At 44.0% G+C, this 26,548-nt stretch overlaps 1 protein-coding gene across 3 annotated transcripts in view; it reads right to left on the bottom strand.

Moving 5' to 3' along the window:
- The window catches only part of AKAP13 (A-kinase anchoring protein 13), a 167,920-nt gene extending 157,596 nt beyond the window's left edge, over window positions 1–10,324 (bottom strand). For all 3 annotated transcript variants that reach the window (XM_019504047.1, XM_019504048.1, XM_019504049.1), the window contains exons 1-2: window positions 7,393–10,324; window positions 1,120–1,196 (exon numbers count right to left, since the gene is read on the bottom strand). In XM_019504047.1, coding sequence (XP_019359592.1) covers window positions 1,120–1,196; window positions 7,393–10,258 — 2,943 coding nt within the window. In that variant the 5' untranslated portion in view covers window positions 10,259–10,324. The remainder of the gene's footprint in view (window positions 1–1,119; window positions 1,197–7,392) is intronic.
- Between the last annotated feature and the right edge of the window lie 16,224 nt (window positions 10,325–26,548).

The raw sequence follows: 26,548 nt of genomic DNA, 5'->3' as shown, positions 1-26,548 counted from the left end.
GCATCCTCAAGAAACTCACTGAACTAACAACTGTAGACACTAAACCTAAATCTCTTAAAAACATAGTAACCCTGGTTGTATTATCAGCCTTGGCAAGAAGATCCTGCGGCCCAAACAGCTTCACTCTGCGATGAGCAGGAGTCTCTGTGCTCCACCCTGTGATGTTAAGTCATCTCCGTAATGTTTTCTATTATAACATTAACTTCTTAAATCACAAACTCGTGCACAAACACAGCTGCTGCAAAGCATCACATGCACACACAGACTTCGAATGGTTCTGTCTAACTAACCCTTCTGAACTATTCTCTAGAAAGAAATGGCCACGTGCAAGTATGGAAACTGCCTCCAAACCCACCGAGAAAGATAACATCAAGAAAGCTTGCTTTCAACAGAGCAGAACATAGGAAAGTTGGTTTATACCGCAGCTCAGCCAAACTAGCCTTGCATTTATTGTTTTAAGAAATTCTCAGAAATGGCTACACACGATGGTGACAGAAACTCTTTAAACCCAACATAAACCCAACAACTCCACTTCAAATTTCTTGCTTGCTTGCTGTTATCACCTCCCCTGCATACTATAGGATTTATTTGCTTTTTTCTCTCTCTCTCATTGCTCCCCACAGTGCTCATCACAAAACAGCAAAGTAATTTGCCCAAGGACAAAGTCCAGAGCAAAGCTGGTCAGACCATCCAAGTGGCTCCCAGCTTCCTGCCCAGGGCACGGGAATACAATATACATACACTCATCTAATATGTTCTATACCACGAACAGCAGCAACAGCTTTCCCTAGCATCTTATCCTCCAAAACTTTGGACAGCTGCAGGCTGCTGCGAACTGAATGGCCTAAGTGATTCATACATTAGGACACAGCCAAAGCAGTTTAGCATCTGTCTTCTGATGTTTTCCTTCTTTCAGCTAAATACTCTTTAAAAACAGAAAAGATCTTTTAAAAAGAAGCAATGCTGTTTTCAGCAGGTTAAAAAGGAAACCCAAAGTGTATAACTAAGTTTAGTCTCACCAAGGCGGGGGCAGGAGGAAATCAGCTGATCTTCTACAGCAGCCAGGACATTTCTTTTTAAAACACTGCTGGTTACAAAAGAAAGAGTGTACTCACTTACCATTCCTTCAGAAAGGGAATTCTCTCTGAGGTCCTTCAGAAAATCCAGCTCGTCTTCAGTTTTCATCTCCGCCGCTCCTGAAAGCACAGAAAGTTTGCAAAGCACATTTCAATAAAATCCCTCCAATGCCACTGAAGCTCTTTTGTTTATTCAAGGCATTAAACAAAAAATATCAGCAAGTGTTAGTTTTCCTTTCAGCAGCTGGTTTCATTCCCAACTTTGCTCCTTGTTTGCTATTTGTTTTACAGTGATGGTGTCTGTCACTGAAGGAAACTATGAAATGTCAATGAGCACCAGGAACCTGCCAAAAGGCTCACACGCTATCTACACTATACTACCTCTGCGTACGTGTGCACGCAGGAGAAGGCTTGGCTTCCAACATTGCTGTCACATGATCAAACAGTATATATTTATTTTTCTTTTCTTACCTAACTTGGACAAAGGTGGGAAGTTTTCTCAGTTGGCATTTTCAGTGTTTGTGCTACTTCTGCAATGCATTTCTTTTCTCTTTATCCTGAAGCAAGTTGCTTAGGTCCCAAGATTAAAAATCTTGACCTTAAGAATTATTTGAACAGGGAACAAGGATTTTTTATTCCTAATGACAACGCTGATGGAACGGAAAGGCAGATGCTCCGCCCCCTGCTCCCTCTCCTTAGCAAGCAAAGATGCAATCCTTCATCAGCTGCCACTGCATTCAAGTGGGTCTCTCTACATTTTCCTAGCTTAAAGGCAGTCTCTCATAAGTTCTAAAGAGGCCCTTTTTAAAGTGAATAACTGTTTTTATCCTGTGACACTTCCTGTGATTTGGACTTAAACATAAAAAAATCAAAATAAAGAAATAAATTCTATAGATCCAGGGATAACAAACTGCCTTGCAGATGGTGAATGGAGTTTTGCTATCCCCCTCCTTCTGAGTTATGAAAATATCACTCTCGTTCCACAGATGTGGATGTGGGGGTACACACAGGTAAAGTGATTTGACCAACACCATGAAGTTTATCAGTGGCTGAGCCAGTGACAGAGCCCAGCTCTCCAAGTCTCTTAATCTTAACCATGACATCATTCTTCCTCTCTATCATTTGTTCCTAAGCACTACATTAATGAACAGGAGGGTTTGTTTTTTTTTAAAAATGTTGCTTTTTTTAATAGACAGTAATTTGTAGTGAGATAATCTGTATATGCAGTGGCCCCAGAAAATTAAAGTCCTAGTTTAAATCAAAATCATTGCAAAAGGTAGTGGACCGCTGATGGTTTTCTAGTGCAACCAATATAGCTTTAAGGGCCTACAGACATTTTGACTATGCTCATACTTCTATTCAGAGATAAGCTGAAGTTTGCCTTTGACTACCCTTCCCCACTTCCATCACCTGGCTCTTTCATCCACAGGAAGCAGAGAAGGAGAGAAGTAGTTGGTAGACTGAATCCTATTAGGGGTGTGCTAGGCAGGAGCAGGAAAATTAAGCAGAGCTCTTCCAGGAATCACCAGTCTGGTCTCTCCTCTTGTGCTGGCTCCAGTTAGGGGAAATCAGAGGCAGGAAATGGGTACAGAATTGCCCCTGGCAGACTTTCTCTGTTTCCATCTTGCTCAGCTGTGATAAATACTGAACTGTAGTCAACAGGCTACAGAAAAGCTCAATCTCAGGTTCTGATGCTCAGGTCAGTGCCTGGGGGAAGGCTGGAGAGTGTTTAATGTAGATGGTCAGTGGACCTGGCAGTAGGCTTAAGCAGCACAGCAGACATGCTTTGTTGCGTGTTAGGCTAATCCCCACAAAATTACTGATTACAATGTTGTGCTGCTCTGACAGGAAAGGATGAGCTTACGGGGTGTTGATAGAGAACCTCCTAAAAACTGGAACCAGTTAAGCAGCTTTCCTATGGCTGTGCAGTCATCGCTCAGGGGACTTGAGTTAGCTGACAAAATAGCTGGTGACCAATTTATTTAACTATAAAAGGGGTGTAGCCGGCACATTTTGCTCCTCCCATGCAATCCCTTGAGACACAACGTTGGAAAAGATAAATGCAACGATAATGGCCCCAGGAACAGGCTGGTAGGAAGTGACAATTTGCTAAAGCCCAAAAACGCGTGCCTTGACTTCCACCATTGTTTAGGGTCTCGGGTGTATCAGCAAAGAACTGTTTGCAGGCTGGAAGAGGGAACAGACTGGTCCCAGGAAAGTTAGATGGGAGGTATGAGACTGGGAAGGAACCATCTGATTGCTCAAACTCAGCCGTGGGTATCAGAAAATCAGGATTGCATTCTTGGTTCTGCCACAGATTTCTTGCATGATCTTGGACAAGTCACTTATTCTCAATGCTTTCCTGTCTGTGAAACAGGGATACTGAGTATACTTCCCTCTTCACAGTACAGTTGAAAGGATACATTCACTGAGGTGTGTAAATCATGTTGAGGTGCTGTAGAGCAGCAGTCCCCATCTTCACTGCCTATAAGCAACAATACTAAAGTAATAATATGCTGCACACAATATCCTACTTGGCTCTCTGCCAACTTTTGCATTATTTTTTTTAAAGTTCCTGTGCTTCCAAGCAACCTCAAAGGGTCTCTTTCCTGGGTAACATGTTGCCCTCAAGCCAGGGACCACTGCTGTATAGGATGCAAAGAATGTATCAAACCTTGTCCCCACTAAGACCTAACCTTAACCCCATGGTCCTCACGTTTACCAAAGTCATGGACTTTTCCTTTAGCAGCATCAAGCCTCATCATTACTGTGAATCTAAAAGGGCTGTCAAAAGCTATACAAAAACGTAAGGTTTTAATATGATAAATCAGTGTCTGACAATTCGTTACATATTAGGTCTTACACTTGACAAGTCTAGCCTGGTCTTTGCGAGCTTCCAAAAACACCACCTGAACAGCACCGGCACGCGACACGGACAAACCAAGCTTTGTGCTCTGTACTGATGGAACATCAGTTCTGGCAAAATTTCCGAGAAGAAAGTAAACCACTGGCAGAAGGACGTTTCTGCCTGTACAGCTTTCCTCTCCTTGAGAAGTTTTGCCAACACTGCTATGCTTGGGATATGGGGTTTTTTCACATTGCAAGGACAAAACTTTGCAGCGTAGACTTGGCCCCAGGCCAGCGTGCCTTGTTACCTGTGCCCAATGCAAATCAGATCAAATGAAATGCAAAACTTTAGAACTCCTGGTTCAGAGATGATACCTTTTATTAGATCAACTAAGAAATCATCTCTGAACCAAGAGTTTGAGAGTTCTGCATTTCTTTTTGTCTCACACCAACATGGCTACCAAATGCATCCCTGAATCTAATGTGCATAATTCCAACTACTTACATGAAAAAAACCCATTCCTTGGTTGCAATTCAATGCTGATTAAAAGGCTCAACCCTAGATGCCACATGAGGCTCTCCTCTGTGGAGCAGTGAGGCTTTTTTTTTTCTCCAAGGAGATTCTCCTTGACCTCACTGGGACCACAACGAATATCTGTTTGGGACGATGGCTTGTTTTTATCTCGGGGCCGGGGAGGGCTCTAAATCTCCATGATGCCGATCATATGAGAAGCTGATGAGACAAAGGAGCAACGTCACTGAGTGCAGTCATCAAGTGCTTCAAATGAAGAACATGCACCTAACCCTGCATATTTCACTGGGGAGCAAAATCAGTTGATTGCTTATCACAAACTGCGCTAGGAACAAAAACACAGTGATGTGGGTCTCTGGAAAGTAGCAACCTGATGTGGGGATATCTTTGCCGGACACCAACCCATCCTGTAAGCAGAGGATTCTGGCACCCGCTGCTGAGCAGCAGTTACTTCTCCACAACCACAATACAAGTATTAGCATTTCTTGACAGGTAGGGACAAGTCTTGTCAATGAACAACCAGCAAGAAAGAGTACTGCTATGAAGCTGCGAAGGACTCGGCAGTACTGGTGTGGGTCCTCTGACAAGATAAAATTCCCCAGGTGAGTCAGGCACCTGCCCAGGCAGAAAAATAAAAGGTGCACATGATAATAACAAACTGCCTGAATTTGCTGCTGGGTAGAATTAATGTAGATCCAGCCCAGCTTCCTGGTTACAGCAGAAGGATTTCAGGCAGCAAATCCAACTGTAAACTCCGATTCGTAGCATCTGCTTCTCTTCCTTTTAATCTGTCCTGCCTGCACTCCAATGCCATTACACTGTGTAAACTGATCCAACAGCTCCCTAAGAGAAGCCATTCTAGCCAATTTTTTTCTTAGTGCAGCTTTATATTCTGGATAAACAACTCTTCCTTATGGGTAGGACTGGACCATTACATCCTAAATCCTTGTTTGTAATGCGCCTTCACATACTTTAGATCTGTAACAAGGTCGCCTCTCCATTTCCTCTCGTGTACCCTGATCCGACAGAAAGCTTTAATGCTACGAAAAACACAAGCTGCTTTTTTCATTGTTGATACTAGTCTCTCACACCATTTCATTCTTTGCTCTTTGGATTTCCAGATATGAAATCATGCATGAAAAACCTGTATATCTAAATCGCAGGTGTAGCGTTAAACCTCTGCTAACGAGCCCTAGACGGCAGAAGCCTCAAAACAAGAAGCTCCCAGAAGAAATTAACACTCCTGGGGATCGACTTACAGCCGCTCCCAATCTACTGAAATGTCAACCTGCCCCCGTGCAAAAATAGGCTTTTTTTTTTTTAAAAAGGAGCCTTCTGATTTACATAAACAGCCTGTTACACAGCAACTATTGCCTTTCCATGACTAATACAACTCTTTAAACACTCAAAGATTACAAAATATCCTCCTGCACCCCAAAAAGTACCTTCTGCTAAAATAAGTCTCCTACACACCTCTACTTGAGAATAACTGGGGGAGATTGGGGTGAGGGGGTGACTCTCTTCCCTTTTTATGCAGAAAGAGGCAGTCAGGTGTTTATGTGGTTTTGTATTTTCCACCTTTAAAATTTTGGCAGTTGTTCTACTCTGGTTATTTTCTTTGAAGTTCCTAAGTAGCCTTTTGCTTTGTTTTAAGCTTCTTAGGGAAAAGATGCACCTTGCCTACAGATTCCTTTTAGCCAAGTGAACAGTGGCAGACAGCCCGACTGTTCGCATATCACACCAGCCTGAACAGGTGGAGTACACAGCCTGAACTGAACTAGCTCCATGCCCAGCTAGCTGTTCACCTACAATCTCGGTCCAGACAAGACACAGAAAGGTTTTTGGTTTGTTGGGTTTTTTGCTCCATTTATCAGATTGTTTTCTTATTTTGGAAGGGGGAGAAGAGGTTACCTTTAGACGCTTTCTACTAGTTCTCCGCATTCAGGGACCACCTCTGACCAAGCTCTCCTGACGCAGTAACTTATCTCCAATAACATCATTCATCGGAGTTCCAGGATGATCCTGTTCCCTGGTTTGTTATACCGAGTGAAGAATGAGTCTGAATTCCAGCACTGCTTAAATGCACTGGAAAAGATTGCTTCTTTGCTCTACGATGGCTTCACAGGCAGGAAAAGAGGGTGGTGTGGGCTGAGGGAGGAGGAGGAGGGAGGTTGTGCTGTCTTTTTTAAGTGACCTAATACCACCAATTAGGCAGCTGCGCTGCTTCCTACAGAAGGACACTCACAGCTGCTCCACTGGACTAGAAAGGAAGCTTTAATGCAACACTGTTCTGTTCTCTGGCTCCCATTAGCAAAGCATAAGGAGCAGAGCTGAAGGAAATGTTCAAATTAGCACTAAGCAAAAAAACTGGAAGGCGCCTGGCCTCAAAGGAAGGGTGCATCTGCAATGCATAACAAATCTGGGCATTACGCTGCCCTTTAACTGTTCACTTTCTTAATATGCAACTTACCTGTTACAGATTCTTCCAAAAATATTTTGGCATAAATATATGCCTGTGACTATGTTTTTATTTTGAGGGTATCCCAGAAGCATGGACTTCAGCTTTACCTTTAATAACCAAGTCAGATTTCTCCTCTCTGCAGAAGCCCTCTCCACATCTGCATTCCTCATCAAAGACAGGTCTCTCCCATCCACTTGCCTAGCCATAAAGGTTGGATTTTCATTCTTAATAAATACAATGCCATTTAAATAGAAGATGCTTCCTCAGCCTCACGAAGGGTGTTTGTGCCCGAAAGCTTGCTAAGAAAAATTTTCCCAACTATCTGAGTTGGTCTAATAAAAGATATTGGATTTACCCAAAGAACCTTGTCTGCCTAAGTTCAGTGTGATACAGTTCCTTCCTTCCGCTGCCCATGAAACGTCACATGCACGTAAGCCTATAAAAAAAAAAATATGCAAACATCTTATTTTCCTTACCTATAACAATCTTAGATCCCAGCACTCCTGGACTTGTATCTCCCTTGGTTAGGTCACTAAATGGCAAACTTAAATCCATTTCTCCATCCAGCATGACTCCTATATTTACCACAGCTTGGGGTTCGCTCTCCGTTCCTTCTGCAACAGGTACATCTTCTGGTTTCTTAACTGGCGGTTCAAGTGAACAGGGTGCCTCCCCTGAAGAAACGACTGAATCAGGGCCCTCTACTCTTTCTGTAATTTCATCTAGAGAAAACCCATCACCCTCTGGAACAAAACTCTTTTCTCCCACATTTTCCAATGGCTTGGCAGCATTTAAACTCTCTGAACACAATGAAGGAGGTGCTACAAATATAGCTTTGTTCTGCTCTTCTTCGTCTTCCTTGAGCTCAGCCAAGGTCTCTTGGGCCTCTTTCACTTCTGACCTAGCTTCATTCTCACTGGCCAAGCAGACAGTGTCTGAGCTGGAGTCACTATCACATGTGGCTTCTTCCACAATGGGCTGAAGTGATACCCTGGAAAGTACATTGTCCATATCCCCTTGGTCTTTTGGATAACTTGTTACTGGAGATCTCTGGGCCTCCTCTAGTGGTTCCATATTCTCACAGGCAACAGAAGAGGTGGTGTTCAGTCCCAAGGCCTCCTTTAATTCTGCACGTGCACAGCTTCCCTGTAGAGCTGGGCTGAGATCGCATTCTTGGTTCAATGTTGTGCTGGAAGGCCAGTCATCCTTTGCATCTTGTGATTTGTCCTCCAGTACAGTCTCTTGTGTGATACTTTCCCCTGCATCCACTGCCACATTCTCAGTTGCCTCCTGACAAGAGATTTCTCCCTGCAATCCAGTGTCTGCAGTACTATCACTCACTGCAGGCTGCTCACCCTGATTGCAAGCACAGGATTTCACAACAGCAACGCCAGGTTCCTTGGACAAGACGCTTTCTCTGCCAAATGCCCCACTTTGGTCCAGCTCCTGATTGGGCTCAGGGCTGTTTCTCTCAGCTGGCTGCAGGAGACTGCACGCGGAGTTCTCCTTTTCTCCGAGATCTGGGGGCAAATTAGTTTCTGTGGTTACCGTACCATGTTCAGAACTGCCCTGTTCAGCAACCACTGCCGTCCCTGCTACTTCCTGGTTTTGTTTAGATTCCTTATTATGAATTGCAGAGGGTGTGCCTATTAAATTATCCTGTATAGACTCTGTGTCCTTGGCACACGAGGATAATTTAGGATCATTATCATGCATGCATGCCTCCTGTCCAGAAGGTGACACTGCAGCACCTGTCTCCTGACTAATTGCTTGGCCCTGCTGTGTATCTTCCCTAAATACAGGATAGGCAAGTGGTCCCATTTCAGCAGTGACCCCCTCCAGTTCTGAAGTGCTTTCTGGAGTCAGTGCCTGGCTTTGCAGAGGCACTTTTCCTGCCAAAACCAAGCCTCCTTCATGTGGAAGGTGTGAATCAGGCTCACATTTGCAAGCTGCAGCAGCCTCTGGATTTAAGCTGTCACTTAGCTTGTCTTGATCAACAGCTTGATGAGCAGCACGGCAATTGCCAGCAGCCCCCTGGCCTCCATCTGCAGTGTCTGAGGTTCCTCTGCTGCTCATAGTTTCAGTTCCCGACATCTCCATGAGTGTTTTGAGGCTCTGCTCCACTTCAGCTGCTAACTCACCGGCTTTGTGGTCACATGCAGACTTGGTAGCAACTTCATCAGGCCTGCCAAAGGCACCCCGCTCGGCATCAGCGTTGGGATGACCGTCATGTGCGTGGTCACTCAACTCCAGCTCATTCAGCTCAAGAGCCAGGCTTCCATTGTCTGCCTGCACCCCATGCTCACTGCTCTTGCTATTGTTAACTTCCAGGACATCCAGATCCTGCTTCAATACATTCTCTGAAGGCTTTATCTCACTCATTGCCTGAAGCTCCTCTCCAGCAGCAGTCACACTCTGCCTCTCCTTCACAACAGGGGCAACTTGACCTGGGTCATCTGAGAAGCCATTCATTGCCGTTTCAGCCTGCAAGTCTGTTATACCCTCCTTGCTAGTCTCCCCAAAGCCATTTGGGAGAACATTAGCATCAGCCCTTGCATTTGCAGTGTCCTGTGCTTGCATCACCTGCATGACCACACCTTCAAAGGCAGCATCACTAACGCCACCAAGCAAGGGCTCAGCAGGACAGATCAGCTCCTCACCGGCTGGGAGCACTTCCCTCATGCTTGCAGCTCTGGCACCCCTCGCCTCAGCACTCGCATGTTCTTCATGCTGCTGTACTGGAGAGGCATCTCTAGTCCCCGCACAGTTCTTACATTCAGACTGGCCCATGGCCACATTGACACCCTCCCCGGAAGTTCGAGGTTTGCTTGCAGTTTCAACCGTGGTAACAGGGCTTTCAGTTGCGCACTCTTCGGCAATTTGCACTTCCTGATGGTTATTATCTCTGTTGCTCAGGCTGGTTTGATCCAGAATAACTCCAGTGGATGTCATTCCAGTTTCCTCATTTGTATTTCCACAGGATGGAAGGCTTGCAGCACCGTTTATTCCAGGAGCTGGGCTCAGTGTGCAGGCATTTTTATCTGATGCAGCTTCAGAGTCTACAATAGAGGCTGGCCCCTCCTCTTCCTTTTTACTCAACAAAGCTGTATTTTGACTTTCTGAGGAACACCCCCGGCTCTCTGTGCTCACCACACTCAGCAAATCACCTGACGTATCATTAAGCACTCCCAAACTCCCACTGTCGTTTTCATCCTCTTTGTGGCAGGAGGGGGCCAAGAACTGCCTTAAATCCAAGTCAGCTGTGGCAGAGGGTCCTTCTTTGCTGACTTCTGTCACCATTTCTTCCGAGCTGTGGGTTACAATAGCCTGCTGTCCTTCCATTTGTCTTCCTTTACTGCAATTATCCTCAGAAGTTCTCGGCTCAGACTCTGGCTGCTGCTTTGCATTCTGAAAAAGGGAAATAAAAATGATCACTATTTGTTTTGCAACATGCCACACTCTAATAGTGAACACATTGATTTATCTGACCCTTAAACCTTAACAAAGTACACAGAATGATATATGTCCCTCCCTCCATCTCCATGTGTATATCCATTTGCATTTACAAAATGTGCCATAAAAGGAAACTGTATTATCTTTATATCATGCCAGTCAGAGATACTGAAGGTTACTGCTCAAATAGATTCAAGCTAGGTGAACAGCAACATTTGCCCATTTTTTTTAAATTATGTAAATGACACGCATCTGAATGCACGATTTGGTGTCCAAATGGTTCATGTAATGCTGTCCAGTAGAAGCTCAGGGCTGAACTGCTGTGGATCATTTCCAGCTTGTATACACCATGGATCTTCCCTTCCTGACCAGAAGAGGATCACTGCTGGGCATGGTCCACAGTGTGGGAAGTTCTACTTTCACCACTGCCTAAATATCAAATTTTGGCTGATGATCAAAACCCCTACTGTGAAGAGTATATGCAACTAAAATACATAGACTCTATTTCCTTACCCCAAATAAAAATTTACCAGTAAAACTTCCAGCAGTCAGTGGCCCCTCACAGTTCAAATGCACTGCATTTACAGGATTTTTCTATGTACCGCTGATCGTCTAAGTATTCAAGTATAGCCACCTATAAACAAGAATCTGGATTCTCAAAGCCCTGGGGTTTTCAGCCTCATTTCTGCTTTGACAAAAAACAGCTGAGACCATTATCAATTATTACATAAGACTTAATAGTTTACAACTTTGTAGTTTAACAAGCACGTAAGCCTCAGTCCAAAGCTCTTTCCCTCCGGTAGCTGTGGTTAGGTCTAGTGGCAATGGAAAGGGCCATTCCTCTCTACAGAAAAACCCCTTAGTAAAAGTATGTCCTACAAGTACATTCAACAGCCTCTCCTCTGTTCCAAGTTTTAATGAACTTAAGCATGGCTCACTGCACAGATGCCTCAAAGTATTTCATCAAAAACAATCCCAGGGAAAAGTGGCCAACACGCTCATCTATGGAAAGGGGGCACCAACAATTTGAAAATTAAGCATTCAATGAAAACAGCTTCTTTTACTGGGTTTTTGCAGTTCAAGTTAATCAGTTTCCTTTATGCTTTGGCTAAGATAATGTAAGGTATTTTCCAGGTCCAGAAGAAGTAAAATTCCATAAAGGAGGGGCAGAGATGATAAAAGTTTTCCTAAGTATACGGGTAGTGGGTTAGATACTGTACCATTGAGACACCTCTGGAGGCTGCATTAATATGAGGGCCAGATGTTATAATGCCTATCTTTGACCTACTACTTTCAATATTCACAGAAGTCTCCTGTACTACAGTCGGTAGTGGCAAACTACTAACTTGTACCATTATTTGAATTTCTGGTGTTTGCAACTGAAGCCTACCTTAAATAAAAGTAATCTTCTCCTTTGTGTGCTACAACCTAGCACAGAACCCCAATCTTGCAATGCAATGCAAGGTGGATGCATGGTAGATACACAAGTGAATAAGAGGTGGTGGGCATTAACTGACAGATCTGACATCCTGCGTTGATACAGAAGCCCAAAGTGTTTGACCCCTGCTCTATAAAAAGCAAAATCACAAGGCAAAACCATTTTGGGGGTGTTATTTGCTATGCAAATGAACACATTCAAATGGAGTGTTAGCTGCCTGGTAGCTGTAACTGCAGCAGTCCACAGGGAATGCTCTACTGATTCCCAGCCAGCACAGATAGATACAAACAACAGTGACACTTGTTCTGGAACAAGATTTTGGACCAGAGGGGGGTCGGATCCCTCACGTCCTTGCAGTGAAGTCACAGTGCTGATAGACAGAAAAAATAGTGTCTTCCCTAGAGAAAGCCAACTGCCTTTCAACTGACCCTGAATGAACCTAAATGAAATAATTGCAGGGCTGCTTTCCAAACTCAAATCAGATTAGATGTGAAGTAAAGCAGGACTGGAAAAAAAAAATCTACACAGTTTTTCTGATTTCATTGTCAGACACAATATGCCCATCCAGTATTTGCATTATCAATGAGAAATGAACTTGGTACGTTGGCCACATTTTACTGTCATCCGGTGGGAAGTGGAGGTAAGGTGAAGCCATTCCAAAGTTAGCATTGTTTTACCACTCGTATCAGCAATTTCTGTGAAAATCCAGAGACGTTAACACTGCACGTTCAGACAAGTATGAGGGCTGTTGTTCAGAAAGATCAGTGTGTTAATAGTATCCTGGTTAACTGACCGATATTCTTCCTACCTCTCAGAAAAGTGATTGTTCTCTTTCTTTGCATCTTAGTGAATGGAGTGTGCTGTGTATAATCCTACGAGGCAAGTAGGATTATACACAAATATACAACACAGATCTCTGGAGGGAATGGTGGATGTGCAACAAAAACTGAAGGGTTCTATATAAGCTGTAAAATCCCAGCCTGCATTTTGTATTCCCCCACTGTCCCTAAAGAAAGAGGCTCTGTGGCAGCTACATTTAAGTATTGACAGTTGACTCTTCAAAAGCCCTGGCTCTTGATCTAACATGGCTCCCAATGACTCCAATAGGAACAGGCATGGTCACCTGCTAGGTTAAAGCCCAGTGCTTTAATGGGAGAGAGAAAGAAAAACCCACTGTGAACTCATTCAGGGCCAGACAGGAGTGAAGGCACTCTCAGAAACCTGTGCGGAGGTACTAAGAGGATAGGTGTGTTTTCACCAAGGCTCCTCACCTGGAGCACTGCCTCCTGCCTGATTTTGTTCTTCTTCCAAACAAAGAAACATCCCTGCCCTCCTAACCCTCCATTAACTCCAACCAGTTCCAGAAGCCATCTCATGCTCCCTGCCCAGTGACCCAACCTCCCTGCAGGGAGCAGCTCTGTGCTTCAAATGCTTCTCCTTGGCCCTCATGATGTGACCTTCCTCCTGCTAGCTGGTTCCTGGCCCAGAAAGATGACTCAGGAGCTGGCAGCAGAAATAAGCAGGTTACATGAAGAGGGAAGTGCTGGGAGAGGTCCTGACCCAGCTCCACCTCCCAGAAGGAAGAAACTTTCCCTCCTGTGTCTTTACAGTGCCATTACCAAGACCCCATAGCTCACCTGAGCCCGTATAAGGTAAAAGTCAATGGCGTAATTTGTAATGCATACATGAGCACTGCCTGTGGGCAAAATGCATACATGAGCACTGCCTATGGGCAAAAATGGCCCATAACCATTCCATAATTGCCATGGCCCCTTTCTCACCGTACGCCGGTGGGTTTTTATGCATTTCTGAAGCCGCTCTACATCATTCTCCAGGGCAGCCTTGGCTCCATTCCTGGCTTCAGCTGTCAGCGTGTAAACACTCAGCCCCTGGTGGTATTTCACGCAGCAGTCCCCCGAGTGCACGACATGAGACAAAGTGCTCCAAGAGTCAGGCTCGCCAGCATCTTCTCTGAAATAAAACATACTCGGGTTAATATATACACAAGGCTGAAATGCTGTGTCTCCGTGACATGCAGACTGTTCCTCAGCATGGATAGTCATTGAATCGGTGACCCAAGGAAAACAAGAGAGTACAGGCTCCAGGGCCAGTGAGACGCACCCACACACATGCATACACACATACACACACCCCAATCTTGGCACAACACAATAAACTTGAGTTCAGAGCTAGAGTCAATGACAAACTCCACTTCACATGGTCCTTCCAAATCTTACACTTAATTCAGCAACAGACCCAGTTTTTCCAAGCGCTAAGAGTATGTCAGCAAGCAATGATGAAGGGCATAATCACTTTTTAAAGTGAACTTAATGCAGGGGAAGGAGGCCAAATTGGCAGCCACAGAATGAAAACATTTTCCTGATTCCTGGAACAAAGGCAACAGGAAAATGGACAAGGAGGCAACAATTTCTATGGCATATACAGCCTCCTCCAGGTATTGGACCGACAGTTTTATCTTTAAAAAAATCCAGCATGGGAAAATGGTGTCTCATGTTAAATCTTCATTCGTGCAATGTTTAAAAAACTAGAGCTCAACTGTATTCCAGTATATATAAAAAGAACATATTATGAGTCAAGGTGCTGTCCCATTAGTCACACTACTTCACGCCATGATCACACAGTCTGAAGGATGGAGAAACATCCAACTATGAACTTTCCCATCCCTGTTATGCTCAGATATCCCACAAACTGGCACAGGTTGTGAGCTGAAACAGAGTAGAAAAAGTGGAATAGGACTTACATGACGGTTCAGCTATTTCTTAAATAAGAGCCTTTGGTCAAACACTGGACCCTAATTCTGCAAACATTTGTACAAGTGCTTAGCTATATTAACATAACTAGTCTCACCAACTGCAATGAGACAACACTCATACTTAAAGGGGGGGTATGTATAGAGTGAATACTTCCGCAGTTTTCCGTTCGCTTTGTTCCCTCTCCCCGCCTTTAAATGTTTCTTTCTGAATTGAAAATGAGTTCAAGGAACTACTTGTACATCATCCTTTTCATTCAGAAAGAAGCGCTTTGCATTATAGGACAGACTGGGGTTCCTCCTGTACACCACCCACCTGAGGACCCAGGGTACCCCCAGTGCCCCTCATATTGGTTATCCATACCACGAGCAGCTGGGCAATGGAGAAACCAGCCACCATCCAATACCTCGCGCTGGGGTGCATGTAAGCAGCACTGGATGGAAAGGAGTGAGGAAATAAAAGGGGTCTTGGCTTTATTGCCTGGGAGTCAGATTAGCTTTGGAAAAGGTTCATTTTGACTGGGAAGAAAGGCACGTTCTTCATTTGAGTTGACAGAGATGAGGTATGATTCAAGGGAAGACGAAGCAGTTTTTAGTCCTCGTGCTTGTTTGGAGGCCAAGTTCACAGCCTAGGTTTTATCTTGACCTGACAACATGGGTAAAAACCACCAACTGCCTTGTCTTCATGAAGCTGGTATCTCATATTAGATAATTTAACTGAAGATATCATTTCTTTCCCTGCTAAAGGAAAGGCCTGAGCTGCTCTCTTTCCTGAACTACTTCTGTAACCCATGTAAAGAGATAAATGACTATTGTAAGAAATCCGCTTGAAGAAAGCAAGTGGAAAGCAGTTACACCACAGGGTACTGAAACAGCTAATCTGCGTGTTAAAACAAACACCATCTAGGGCTCTGAAGCAGAGCGGTAACAAAGCAGCAGATCTCTTCTCCAAATTGGCAGCAGGTATGGTGCTCTTTAGGGTGGAGCAACCCACAGCCAGTTTTACACCAGAAAAATATAAATGCAAAGAACAACCTTATACTGGGCAGTGGCTAACTAACTACTAGCCCGAGTAGATTTTGTAACCTCTGATTTCTGTGACTCATTTAAATTTCACCTATGAATTGTGGAAATCAAGCTCAAAATAAATGAGCCTAAGTTGCCTCCCATTTACCATAAGGTAATTCTGTGGACTTCACTGGAATGACTCCTGATTTATGGAGAAGTAGCATCAGCATTTCTATAAAGAAACAGAAGGCAGAGTACAGCTCCAGTGACTAGGGTATAAACCAAATATCAAGTCACTGAAATCCCAGTTAACTGAGTTATTAAAAGCATGAGGTAGCTGAATAAATGGCTCTCCTCTACCAAGGAAACACAGACAGTTTTGTCTCAACTATTTTCCTTTCCAGCTGTCATATATGAGAAATCACTGTACTTAGGGCAGCTTTCAGAACACAATCAAGCAGTCACCGTGAAAAAGCATATTCACCAACTCATGAGAGTAATCACTGAGATTAAAGAGAATACAGCGCAGCAGCCTTTGTCAGCTTCCCATCAGCTTCGAGTACACTTATAAAAGCATCTTCAAACAAAGAATCTGCAGAATCCACGAGTATAAAGGAAGCCAAATGACTTCAAAAGCCTCCGGATTCAGAGATGAATTGCACACAAGCATGCAGGTCACCAGAATAAAATGACTACACCTACCTCTAATACAATTTTCCACCTTCAGACACATGCCAGACCGATCAAATAATTACTTTAAAATACAAAGCAAGCATCTTCTTCCCTATGCAAGTGTCAGGATGCGTGTCCAGAGAAACCTTTCCAAAGGGTAGCTGAATCTTCTAAAAGGCCTACCAACGTCTCAGATCCATGCCATTGCACAGGACTTCGGGCTTAGCTGCCATTTACAGTCACTTTGCCTATCACTACAGTAAGCAAAGAGGCAATTGAGGGCTCTCATTTATAGTTCACATTTCACAAATTTCCCCATTAAGGACACTGCTGCAAACTGAGGTTAGTGAGACTGGTCTTAGAAGAATTTGCTATGCAATATCAGTAAGCAAGGGTGACGGTTATAACCCTAGGTGCATAAGGCGCACATTTGCACACACAAACAGATACCTATGCCCACAGACAGTTGTTTCTCCAGTACTCAGATTGCGCAAACAACACATATTGCTCGCTTGCTCATAATCCTTCATCCCCACTATGTCCCTCTAACATCTCGCATGCAAATTGCTGGATTCGCAACAGGATACGACAAGGCGTTTCTAAAAGAAATTGTGCTCTTTATGCGAATTCATTTTAGACTGTCTGACCAAAAACCCAACTCATTTTCACAATTATCAATTGCTGTGCAACTGTGTGCAAGCGTGCTACCAAGTCATTATGCCAGCAGATAAAAACATTTACGCATACATTTTTAATTGGTCTAATAAAAGATATCGGATTTATGCAAAGAACCTCGTCTGCCTATGTCCTTGGACCAACACGGCTACAACCTATACCCCTTCAAGCATACATGCATTGCAACTATTTAAACATCAGGTTGTTTTAACAGATGCATGTACAGACCTGGGTGCCAGAGCTTTAAAAGTCCTGTTTTCACACACCTGTAACTGTAAAACTGGAGCACTGAAGAGAAAACACCAGCGGCCAGGAAAATGTGTGTCTTTCTAGAACTTTAATTTTACTGAGTCAATCCTTTCCTGGGCTTTCCCTTTTCCTCAGCCTCCTAGAAGAATGTTTGAAGACAGAAATGAATAGATATTTCCATCAAGGCAGATGTGGAAAATACTTCTGTAAGCCAGCTGCAGGCAACTCCTTCATTTCGAAAAGCAAGGCAATCAAAGCTCATCGTTTACATTCTTCTCTTCCATCACGTCTGCACCGTGTGTGTCCACACTACTGTTCCTGCTGGGGCAAACTCCTTGGACTCGCTGCTTGCCTTGCTTGGACCGAAGTCCTGGTCAGATTAAAACATATTCTAAAACTGAGGAAGTTATTCTCCTCGGGGAGGAATATGTTTGCATGGAGAAGGAAGAAACTTTACAAGATTGTCTTGCAGCTATGGAAACGTGGCTCAGATTAGCAAGCCAGCCCAGATGGGAACGAGAGGAGTACCAAACAATTACAAATCACTGCTGCCACCAAGACTGGGTTGCCTGACCCTGACCTACACAGTCCAAGAAATTAATTAGACTGGCCACGCCCCAGTTTAGCTGGCGTATTTGAAACGTAAAACATCACAACATTTGCTTATCTCCAAGTCCTGTACGTGTGGATCATTTGTTCTGTCCCAGTGAAGGAGGAACTGGACACCACTTCAGCAATAAAAGACTGAATGTCATACAACAGAACGTATAGGACAGCTCTGTGCCAATACTGTATCTAGCACCGGAAAAAGACGGAGGAAAGTCTGTAGCTATACGGCAAGTGCTAGAACTTCCTGTCGATACTGACAAGATATTTTTATAAAAGGGGAAGAAGAGCGAGGAGAAAGTAGAAAGTGTTCAAAGACACACTTGCAACTGGATGCTAAGATCCTGAAGCCGAAGCTGAACCACAGAAACCTGAAAGTCTAGTATGCAGACAGATTTTCTAATACACAGCTAAATAAAAACCCATAGACAAATAGAAGAGAAAAAAGAACTGTGTGTCAGAAAGTACTACCTTGTGCCTTACTTAAAAAGAAAATGAAAAAAATCGTGAGGGACAGAGACCCTAACGTGAGATTTCCTGGGGAGTTCCCCTTCTGGACTCTAGAGCTGGGCTTTGATTTAAATAAAGCAAATGTAATGCAACCGCCAACTCATACGAATGTATTGCATGTCTCATGATAAATGATGATTTTTCTGTTAGCCTCTTTTGCTACATTTTTTTTTAGGTAAGGTTCCACCGCTTGTTGTGAAGGAAGCGAGATACGAACGCTTCTACCTCTAATATGAGAAGACAGAGAAAAAACACCAATTCATTTCAACTGCACGATTTTAAAGCAAACAGTTCTCTCCCTCTCTTGAATTTATTTATTTATTGCTTGGCTTTGCTCTGGATGAAACTCCAAAGAAACGGTCCCATATTAAAGGCTAAAATCAGTATCTCCTGTAACACAATGCTGAAGTTCAGTCAGTGTGGAACTTGAAAACAGCACTTCAATAAAGCTTGCCGCTAAGTCCCTTAATCCTGAAATTCAGTTTCCAGATTTACAAAGCTAGAAGGTCACTAGAACCTGAGGACTCCAAATTAGAGATGTCAGCGTTACTGTCAAGCCAACATTCCCCCAAATCTACCGCACGGTGGTATGAGACCCTAGAGTATCCCCTTATTTTTAAGAGTTGGATCACCATTTTTCTTGGAAGTACCTTCACTCCTGAGACAACGATCCACTGTCCCCATTATCAGAACACATCCAGACATGCCACAGGCACTCTACTTACCTACACCTAAAATGTGATACCCAATGAACTGCAAATAGACACCCTTAGACCTACAATGCAAGGGAACTTGAATACTCCAGGGCCCCAATTTCAAAGAATTTGTCTATAATGGCTTAAACAAACTTAAACCTAGTGTATCCAATTATAGATGTTAGGGTTGGAAAGGACATCAACGATCATCAAGTCCAGCTCCCTGCCCCAGGGGCAGGAAGTCAGCTGGGGTCAAAGGATCCCAGCAAGATAAGCATCCAAACATTTTCTGAATGAGTCCAGAGTAGGTGCCTGCACCACTTCAGAGGGACACTATTCCAGGTCTTGGGGGCTCAGACAGTAAAGAAAAATGTTTCAAACACATTTGATGGAACAGCAACAAATAAATGTGTATCCTCCCCTCCTCAAAAATAACCTGAAGAAAGCCCCACATTGAAAAGCTTGTCTAACTGTATCCCAACTATGTAGCTGGTCCTTTAAAATGTCATCATATTTTAGGGTAGAAAGAGATAAAAAACTGACTTGCGTAATGATGATGACTCATCTCATCTCGTATCTCTTATCATACTGCACATGGAAGTTAACAGATGCGGAGGTGAATTTGGACATTATCCTAAATTTTGACATGTGCAACCAGTGCTTCTCAATGAAAGATGAAACAATAAACAAACAGTTTTTGAAATGCAGTATCCTTTAACTTGGAAAATCCTCAAACCACTGATCAAATCTCAGGCAAACTATAATCCATGTGAGAAAGGAAACTGGGTTTCCAACCCATCTTTAATGAAAATTCACAGACCCACCTATCCTCAGAGAATATGCCCAATTATTATCACAGCAAATCAAACTATCCTTCCTCAGCTCTTCCAACCAAGCTTTTTTCCATCTCAATGTGGGCTGTAAAATAATAAAACACAACTCCAACACTGGTATTAAATATACTTGCCAGGCAAAACAATTCACATACTCTGCATTCCATAAGGCAAACTGCCTCTTAAATTATTTCTTCCTGTGGTTTATGTTTTCATATTTTCCACTAGCTTACATTCAAAAGGTTTGGACTTCATGGAGTTCAGGTCCATGGATCCAAATCTACAGTCTTTGCCATTTTGGGACCCATCACAAGGTCCCAAAATACCCCTGTTAAAGGGAACTACCATATTTACCCCAAAACAAGACCCTCCCGCAAAACGATTAGATTCTATACATAGAAAATGTATACATTTGTTATAATCTTCCCCGTATATGATCCAGTTATTGGAGATTTGTCTTCAATTCGTCTCAACTATCATCACACCAGGGAAAGCAGTGGCACGCAGGCAGGCAGTATGGAGGCAGGTGGTAGGGGAGTTAAGTGCCCTGACCCCTGACTCTTTCCCTCTCCACACATTACCACCTGACCCCACCACCACTTACCCCCCTGTGGTGCCTGCCCCACCCCATTCCTATGCACCCCAACTCCTGCTGCTACCCCCTCCTCTACTGCTGTGGGGCTGGCCAGGGGCCAAAACAGCCCCTCAACTTGGATTCAAGACCAGGGGTTTCCCCATCAATGTTAAACTGGGAGCGAGGGAGGGGTCATCTTACATTAGAGTACATGCAATAGCAAAGGAGGAGGATCACTACATTTTTCACAGATAAGGCTCTTATTAGAAATTTAGGATATGCCTGTGACCTGCAAAAATTTGAGATGAGATCTAATGGAATGCATCCCCTCTCATCTTTACTACAGAGCAGTGATTCACAGAGTGCAACTATGCCCTGACATGCCTTGGGATCCTTTCAAGGGCGTCATGAGTGTGCCAGTCAATGTTAACTTTTGATGAAACAGGATCATGCTAAGTCTGAATCTCTGAAGACCAATAAACTTAAGTATCTTCCTTTAACCCCCTCCTCCCCTTTTCTGCCAGATTTGATCCAAACAGTGCAGCAAAATGAGAACAAGGAAGTGCAACCCATGTGTGCCAGGGGACCAAAGAAGCAGTTCTTGGAAACCACTTGTTTACACTACCCTACATGCATCTTGAAATGGAAATGGCCTATCACAAAAGTATGCAGGTGCATCTGTACTGCAGATTTTGATCGCTTTATAGTTTCATTTCCTACCCCACCCCTCCCCCATCTCTGGGTCCTCCCCTCTGTATTTAGTAGCTTCTCAAGTCTTTCACGCTCTTTGGGTGACAGCAGGGAGCACATCCAGGCTTGCTTGACGACCTGATATGCCACAAAACAAACTTAAATCATTATGGCCTTTTCACAGCTTACCAAATCTCCTCGCACCCCTTAATTTTACTCCTTCTCAGGAATGCGTTATGAGAGCTTTATCTTCTGGTATATCTGGTCTCAGAGATTCCTTCCCTGCAAGGAAAGCATGCAATTCTTCTTCTTTGACTATCCACTGATATGTCCCCTTCTTAAGTGGTGTAAGCATACTAAAGAGTGAGTGGAAGAAGGCAATGAGTGATAAATACTGCAGTCACACTTGGGGAGGTGGAGTAGGGACATAAAAGGGTAGTAAAATGTGAGGTTGTAGAGGAGTATTTCCTTCATGCTCCCCTGTTCTTGTACCTACCTTACCCTCTCCCTAAGCTGCAAGCCTTCTCTTTGCCTGAACAAAATGGCACATTAGCAGCTTAGCATTTCTTCCAGCTAAATGACAAGTACCATACTTACCTGAATACAAGACAAGATTTTTCCTCCAGTTGGCAAAGAGGAAAAAACCCTCATCTTTTAACTGCATACAAGAAAACCTCATTGAATACACTAGCTATCATTAAACTGCTGCTGAAAGCAACGTGCTCAGTAATGGAAACCAACTATGAAGTTGATTAAATGCAGCCAACACTGAGCATGACTAGAAAACACCTGGGCTGTACTGGGAAAACATGCTGATGGGAACTTTTTTTTTCTTTTTTCCAGGGGGGGGTGGTGCGGGGAGAAGAAGCAGCATCATACATGTAAGCCCCAGCCCTGGAAGTCTTGGAGTTTAGATGCCCCCTACTCTTGCTTGTTCGTAGCCAAAAGAGTAAGCAGCAGCTAAAAAAAGGGGGTAAAAGCAGTCCACCATTGTCACAAAATTGATGAGAATCTACCACAAAGATAGGTTAGTACAAGTCATGTGAATGAAGCATATGGTAATGCCCACTCAGCGCAGTCCCCCTCAGCACCAACTCTTTTTCAAGTCATAGTGAGCCACTCCATTACATACATTTCAACTTCTGCTTCACTCCCACAGCTGAGCTACACCTTTTTTTCCCATATCCAATGATTCCTGTTTCTCCACCAGCCTTAAATGCCTGGTAAACATCAACTCAGGACCCAAACAGGTCACCCAGAATCCTTCTGTCACCCCTTCTGTCTGCCTGTCACATAAGATTAGTGTGGCCCCAGCCTTCAGGAGATGGAACCGAACCAGGTTGCCCTGCATTGCATCTGCATGTACATTTTTGGAGGATCCCAGGACTCATAACAACAACACCTGGCTCCAGTCATGAGCAGAGGGCTACTTAGCACATGAGACCTTTGCTGGGGGCGTATCTGGAATACACACACATATGGAGCAGTGCTGAGCTGTGGAATCATCACAGCTTGAAATGTTGTGGACTCTGGTGGAACCCAGCCCAATGAAATACAGAGCCTTTGGCTTTGGACTAATATCACACATAGTTTGTACTATATGTAAGCAGGTGCCAAAATGCTGTTAGGAGTATGTTTATGGAATACCTATGCTAAAAATTTGTAGTAGTTTCCAAAAAAAGGTAACACGAGTCAATCCTGGTGGAACTAAGTCTATGGGTACTATATGCAAATTGCTATGGCCATGTTTAATTTCAAGGTCATTGTTGTCAAATTTGTTCCTCACTTCTACGTGCTCAGGAAGAGCAGGCTCAGATGGCAAAAGGGCTACTTGACCCCCCATATTTACTTTCCTTGCTGAGGCAGTGAGAAGACAACAAATTCAAGGCAAACCTCCAATATTTAGATACTATACCTGGGGAACTGCAACAAATTTATAAATTTTCCATACACAGAACCTTATTATTTGGGGGTCATCTTATAATCCGGGTCATCTTCTATTCAAGTATATATGGTACTACCTACAACCCACTTATGGCTTAAATGATAACCACATTAGAATTCAAGAGGAATCTGGTTTTCATACTGGACACCTCTACTAGCATCAGGAACCGCTTCTGTTCAGCTTTTAATGGCTCCAATTCCTTCTCTTCCATGTTTTGTATTTTACTGAACTTCAGGCAAAAAGCAACAGCTGCCTTTTAACACAATATTCTGTGCATATCTATATCATTGCAAGCCAAGAGACCTGCCTGACCTATTAACATGACTGCTTTGGGTCAGGGGGTGGGGGGGAAGAAAGAACAAAAATCAGACAGATAAGTGTCACGCCAAAAGCATTAACCAAAGACTCTGGTTAGCTCAAGAAAAAGTTATATACAAATTGGTCAGTTAGAGCATCTCTTGGCCACTGGTTATTAATACCTTTTGTGCATACCCTTAAGTCCAAGTTTCTTTTGTTCATGCATCGTGCTACCATCATTCATTCCAGACAAAAAAGAGTCAGCAAGAAATAACCAGGGATCCTAGTTTTCTGTTTAAAAATCCAAAAATCTCTGATTAAGACAGAACCCCCCCCCACTGAAATCTGCATTTTTCCATGATTAAAATGAAATGCCACCATATGTACGTACGTATCAATTGAACACAGTATTTCATTAATACGTTTACAAGTTTTAAAGCAATTTGGAAGCCTACCAGTGTCTCCAACATAATAAACTAAATTCTAAATACCTATATATTTTGCACACCTACCGCAGGTGCAGCCAGCAAACAAGCAGCTGGGGGTGGGAGGATGCAAGGCAGCGCAGCTTTCCTAGTCCAATACTCCAGCCCTCTGCCTGGTGGGGGTCCAGCCAAGCTGCAGTCCTTTGCCCTGCTGTCAGCACAGAAATCTGGTGCCCCACCCCATGCCCCTCTGATATCCCCTGTGGCACCTGACTCCTCCCTTGTGCGCGAGTGTGCGCAGATGCAAGGAGAGCATGCAGATGCGGGGAGCTGCACCCTCTCCCTTCCCCCGCCCCCCCATGAGCCACCTATTGCTTTGTCCTGCTCCTTGGCCAGACAGGCAAATGGAAAACCCAGATCCCTGCAGATAACCACAGGAAGCACAGGACTTTCCACATATAAATTATTAGTTCACATCAAGCCAAAAAGGACATGTAGGTAGCAAGGATATTTCAGCCTGCACACAGCCAGAGAAACCATCACACAACAGTCACAAATGTAGAACTGAACCAAAACTTGCTGACCAGCTACTTATATCAGTTCCTATGTATAACTGGTGTTTCTGGAATGCATTTACACTATAGGCTACTTTCCTTGTAGTAGGAATTTAACAAATCTGCCAAGCCCTTAAATTAAATGAAAAATATCAGGTGATCTTCAGACTCCGCTCTTACCTAGCAGACCACTTCAGCACATACTGAACTTTACGTTCAGGCTTCCATCCTTTGCTGAATTAGGATGGGAGCAATTGCACATTTAAAATTAAGCATGGATTTAAGCATCTGGCTGAACTGGTACTTACAGTTGCAGATAACAGGCAAAAAGGGTATGGGCAACATATTAAAAGGGGACACCAGGGGGATTTATCTCCCGTAAGAGCATTCAGCTGATCTGTCGTTACGTGTTTCACATGCCTGCCTTATCTTGGAGTAACTGAAAAACAAAACCAATGCTGTTTACCCCTGAATGAAATAGGTATTAACTTACCATATCTGAATTACCATAAATCTAGCTTCTACCTACCAGGAAATAGCATGGACACAGGAAACTGTTACAGCGCGTCAGTTGGACATGCAGAAACTCATCCCTCGCACCTTGTCAATCGGTAGATATGTTTCGCCTAGCCATATCAGAGACAGATGCAAGCCTCCTTCGCAGCCTAGCTTCAGAAACAGCAGGTACTCTATCCACTTATGAAAGGAAAGCGTTACTAAAGAAGTCTGTCAGCCTAGAGGCACTGCTGAGATCATCCTGAGAGGCACTGAGATTATCCTGCCAGGACAGCACCACAGGTCTCAGCCCTTACACATACAGTTGTGAGCAATAGCCAAGAATCACAAAATACTCATAAAACATCTTTGTTGCCAGTGAGGTTCTTGGTCTTTTTTGCTAGTTGGGTCTGGGTCAGTTTGAACTTGAAAACTGCATTTGCATTCTGATGAGAACCACACTCTGTCTGGCTTCTTAGAGCACTGATTTACAGCTTCACAGGCAAGGCACCTGGCCATTATCAAGTTGAGAAAGGGTGAAACTCTCCCGCCCTGTCCGTCATCCATGAGCTGTAGTGAAGTGCTTGTTACAGACAGTGATGATGATTGACAGACTAGTGTAAAAAGCCTTCACCATTTTCTACTTCAGTGCTCAGTCCTGAAAGGGGTCCAATAGCACATTTGGTGTGCAACTCTCCTTGGCTAGGGACAAAAATTACATGTAAAATAGTGTAAGTGATCAGAAACCAGTTTGAATCTATAACACAACACAAGCTCAGTGCACATAAACTGCTTTCCAAATGGCCAAAACTGGTTCAAGATAAACCTGGATGGATGTAGCATCAGACTGAACTGACGTAGGTTAAATTGGTTTATAGAACTTCGGTCCCAGGCAATTAACTCCCAGTACCCCAGCATCCCAGGATGCTTTGCACCTCCCCTCACAGGGTGGACAGGCTAGTCTGGCCCAAGCTCTCTGCTCCAGCCAAGCAGGGACGTGTGCTCTGTTGCCCCCTGGCTTCCGGCCTGGGCCACTGCATGCAGGTAGCAGCATTTCTGGGATCGCAAATGAACGTCTGTTCACTTCATTGGTTCAGTCTATGCAGCTTAGACTAACCTGGGAAGACTGAATCAATTTAGCTGTGGGCATTTTGACTGTCTGTCCCTTATGTCTCTCCTACTTTTTAATGTGCCACAGTTATGATTAGGTACAGAGAGGTAACAGTGTGGGTACACTGATTATTTTGTACACTTTTAGGTCACTCAACTGAGAGGTTTAGACTGCTTCTGAGAAAAATCAGATTATAAAAGGAGGTATTTATTAGCAGGGATCTGGGTTTTCCATTTCCCAAGTAAAAATGGATAAAAGAAAATACAGGTTTTCCCTTTTCACCAAGAAAAACACGCATTTCCATTTTTGCAAAGAGCTCTCTGCAGGCTGGCAAAATTCCAGCCTGAAAAGGGTTAGGGAAACAGGCGCCATGTGCATGTGCACACTCACACATGCACATAGCCCCCAGGCAGCTTGGAGAGCAGCTCCCATAGTTAAGTCTGGTGGGGGAGGGTAGGAAAATGAGGCCCCCATAGGGAAGGAAAGAGGGACAGAGGGAGCAAGTTGGGAAGGCCTGGGGCTGCTGCCCAGCCAGGTGGTGCATGGCACTTGAGGCCCGGGACCAGAATACTAAGCTGCAGGGCCTGGGCAAGCAGCAGGACAGGGCTGCAGGTGGCTCGTCCGGGGGGGGG

This window comes from Gavialis gangeticus, unplaced genomic scaffold, assembly GCF_001723915.1.
Source record: "Gavialis gangeticus isolate Ggan-Ray unplaced genomic scaffold, GavGan_comp1, whole genome shotgun sequence".
NCBI classification, from domain to species: domain Eukaryota; kingdom Metazoa; phylum Chordata; order Crocodylia; family Gavialidae; genus Gavialis; species Gavialis gangeticus.
The sequence above is the reverse complement of the archived record's forward strand: the minus strand, read 5'-3'. Positions and strand labels throughout refer to the sequence as shown.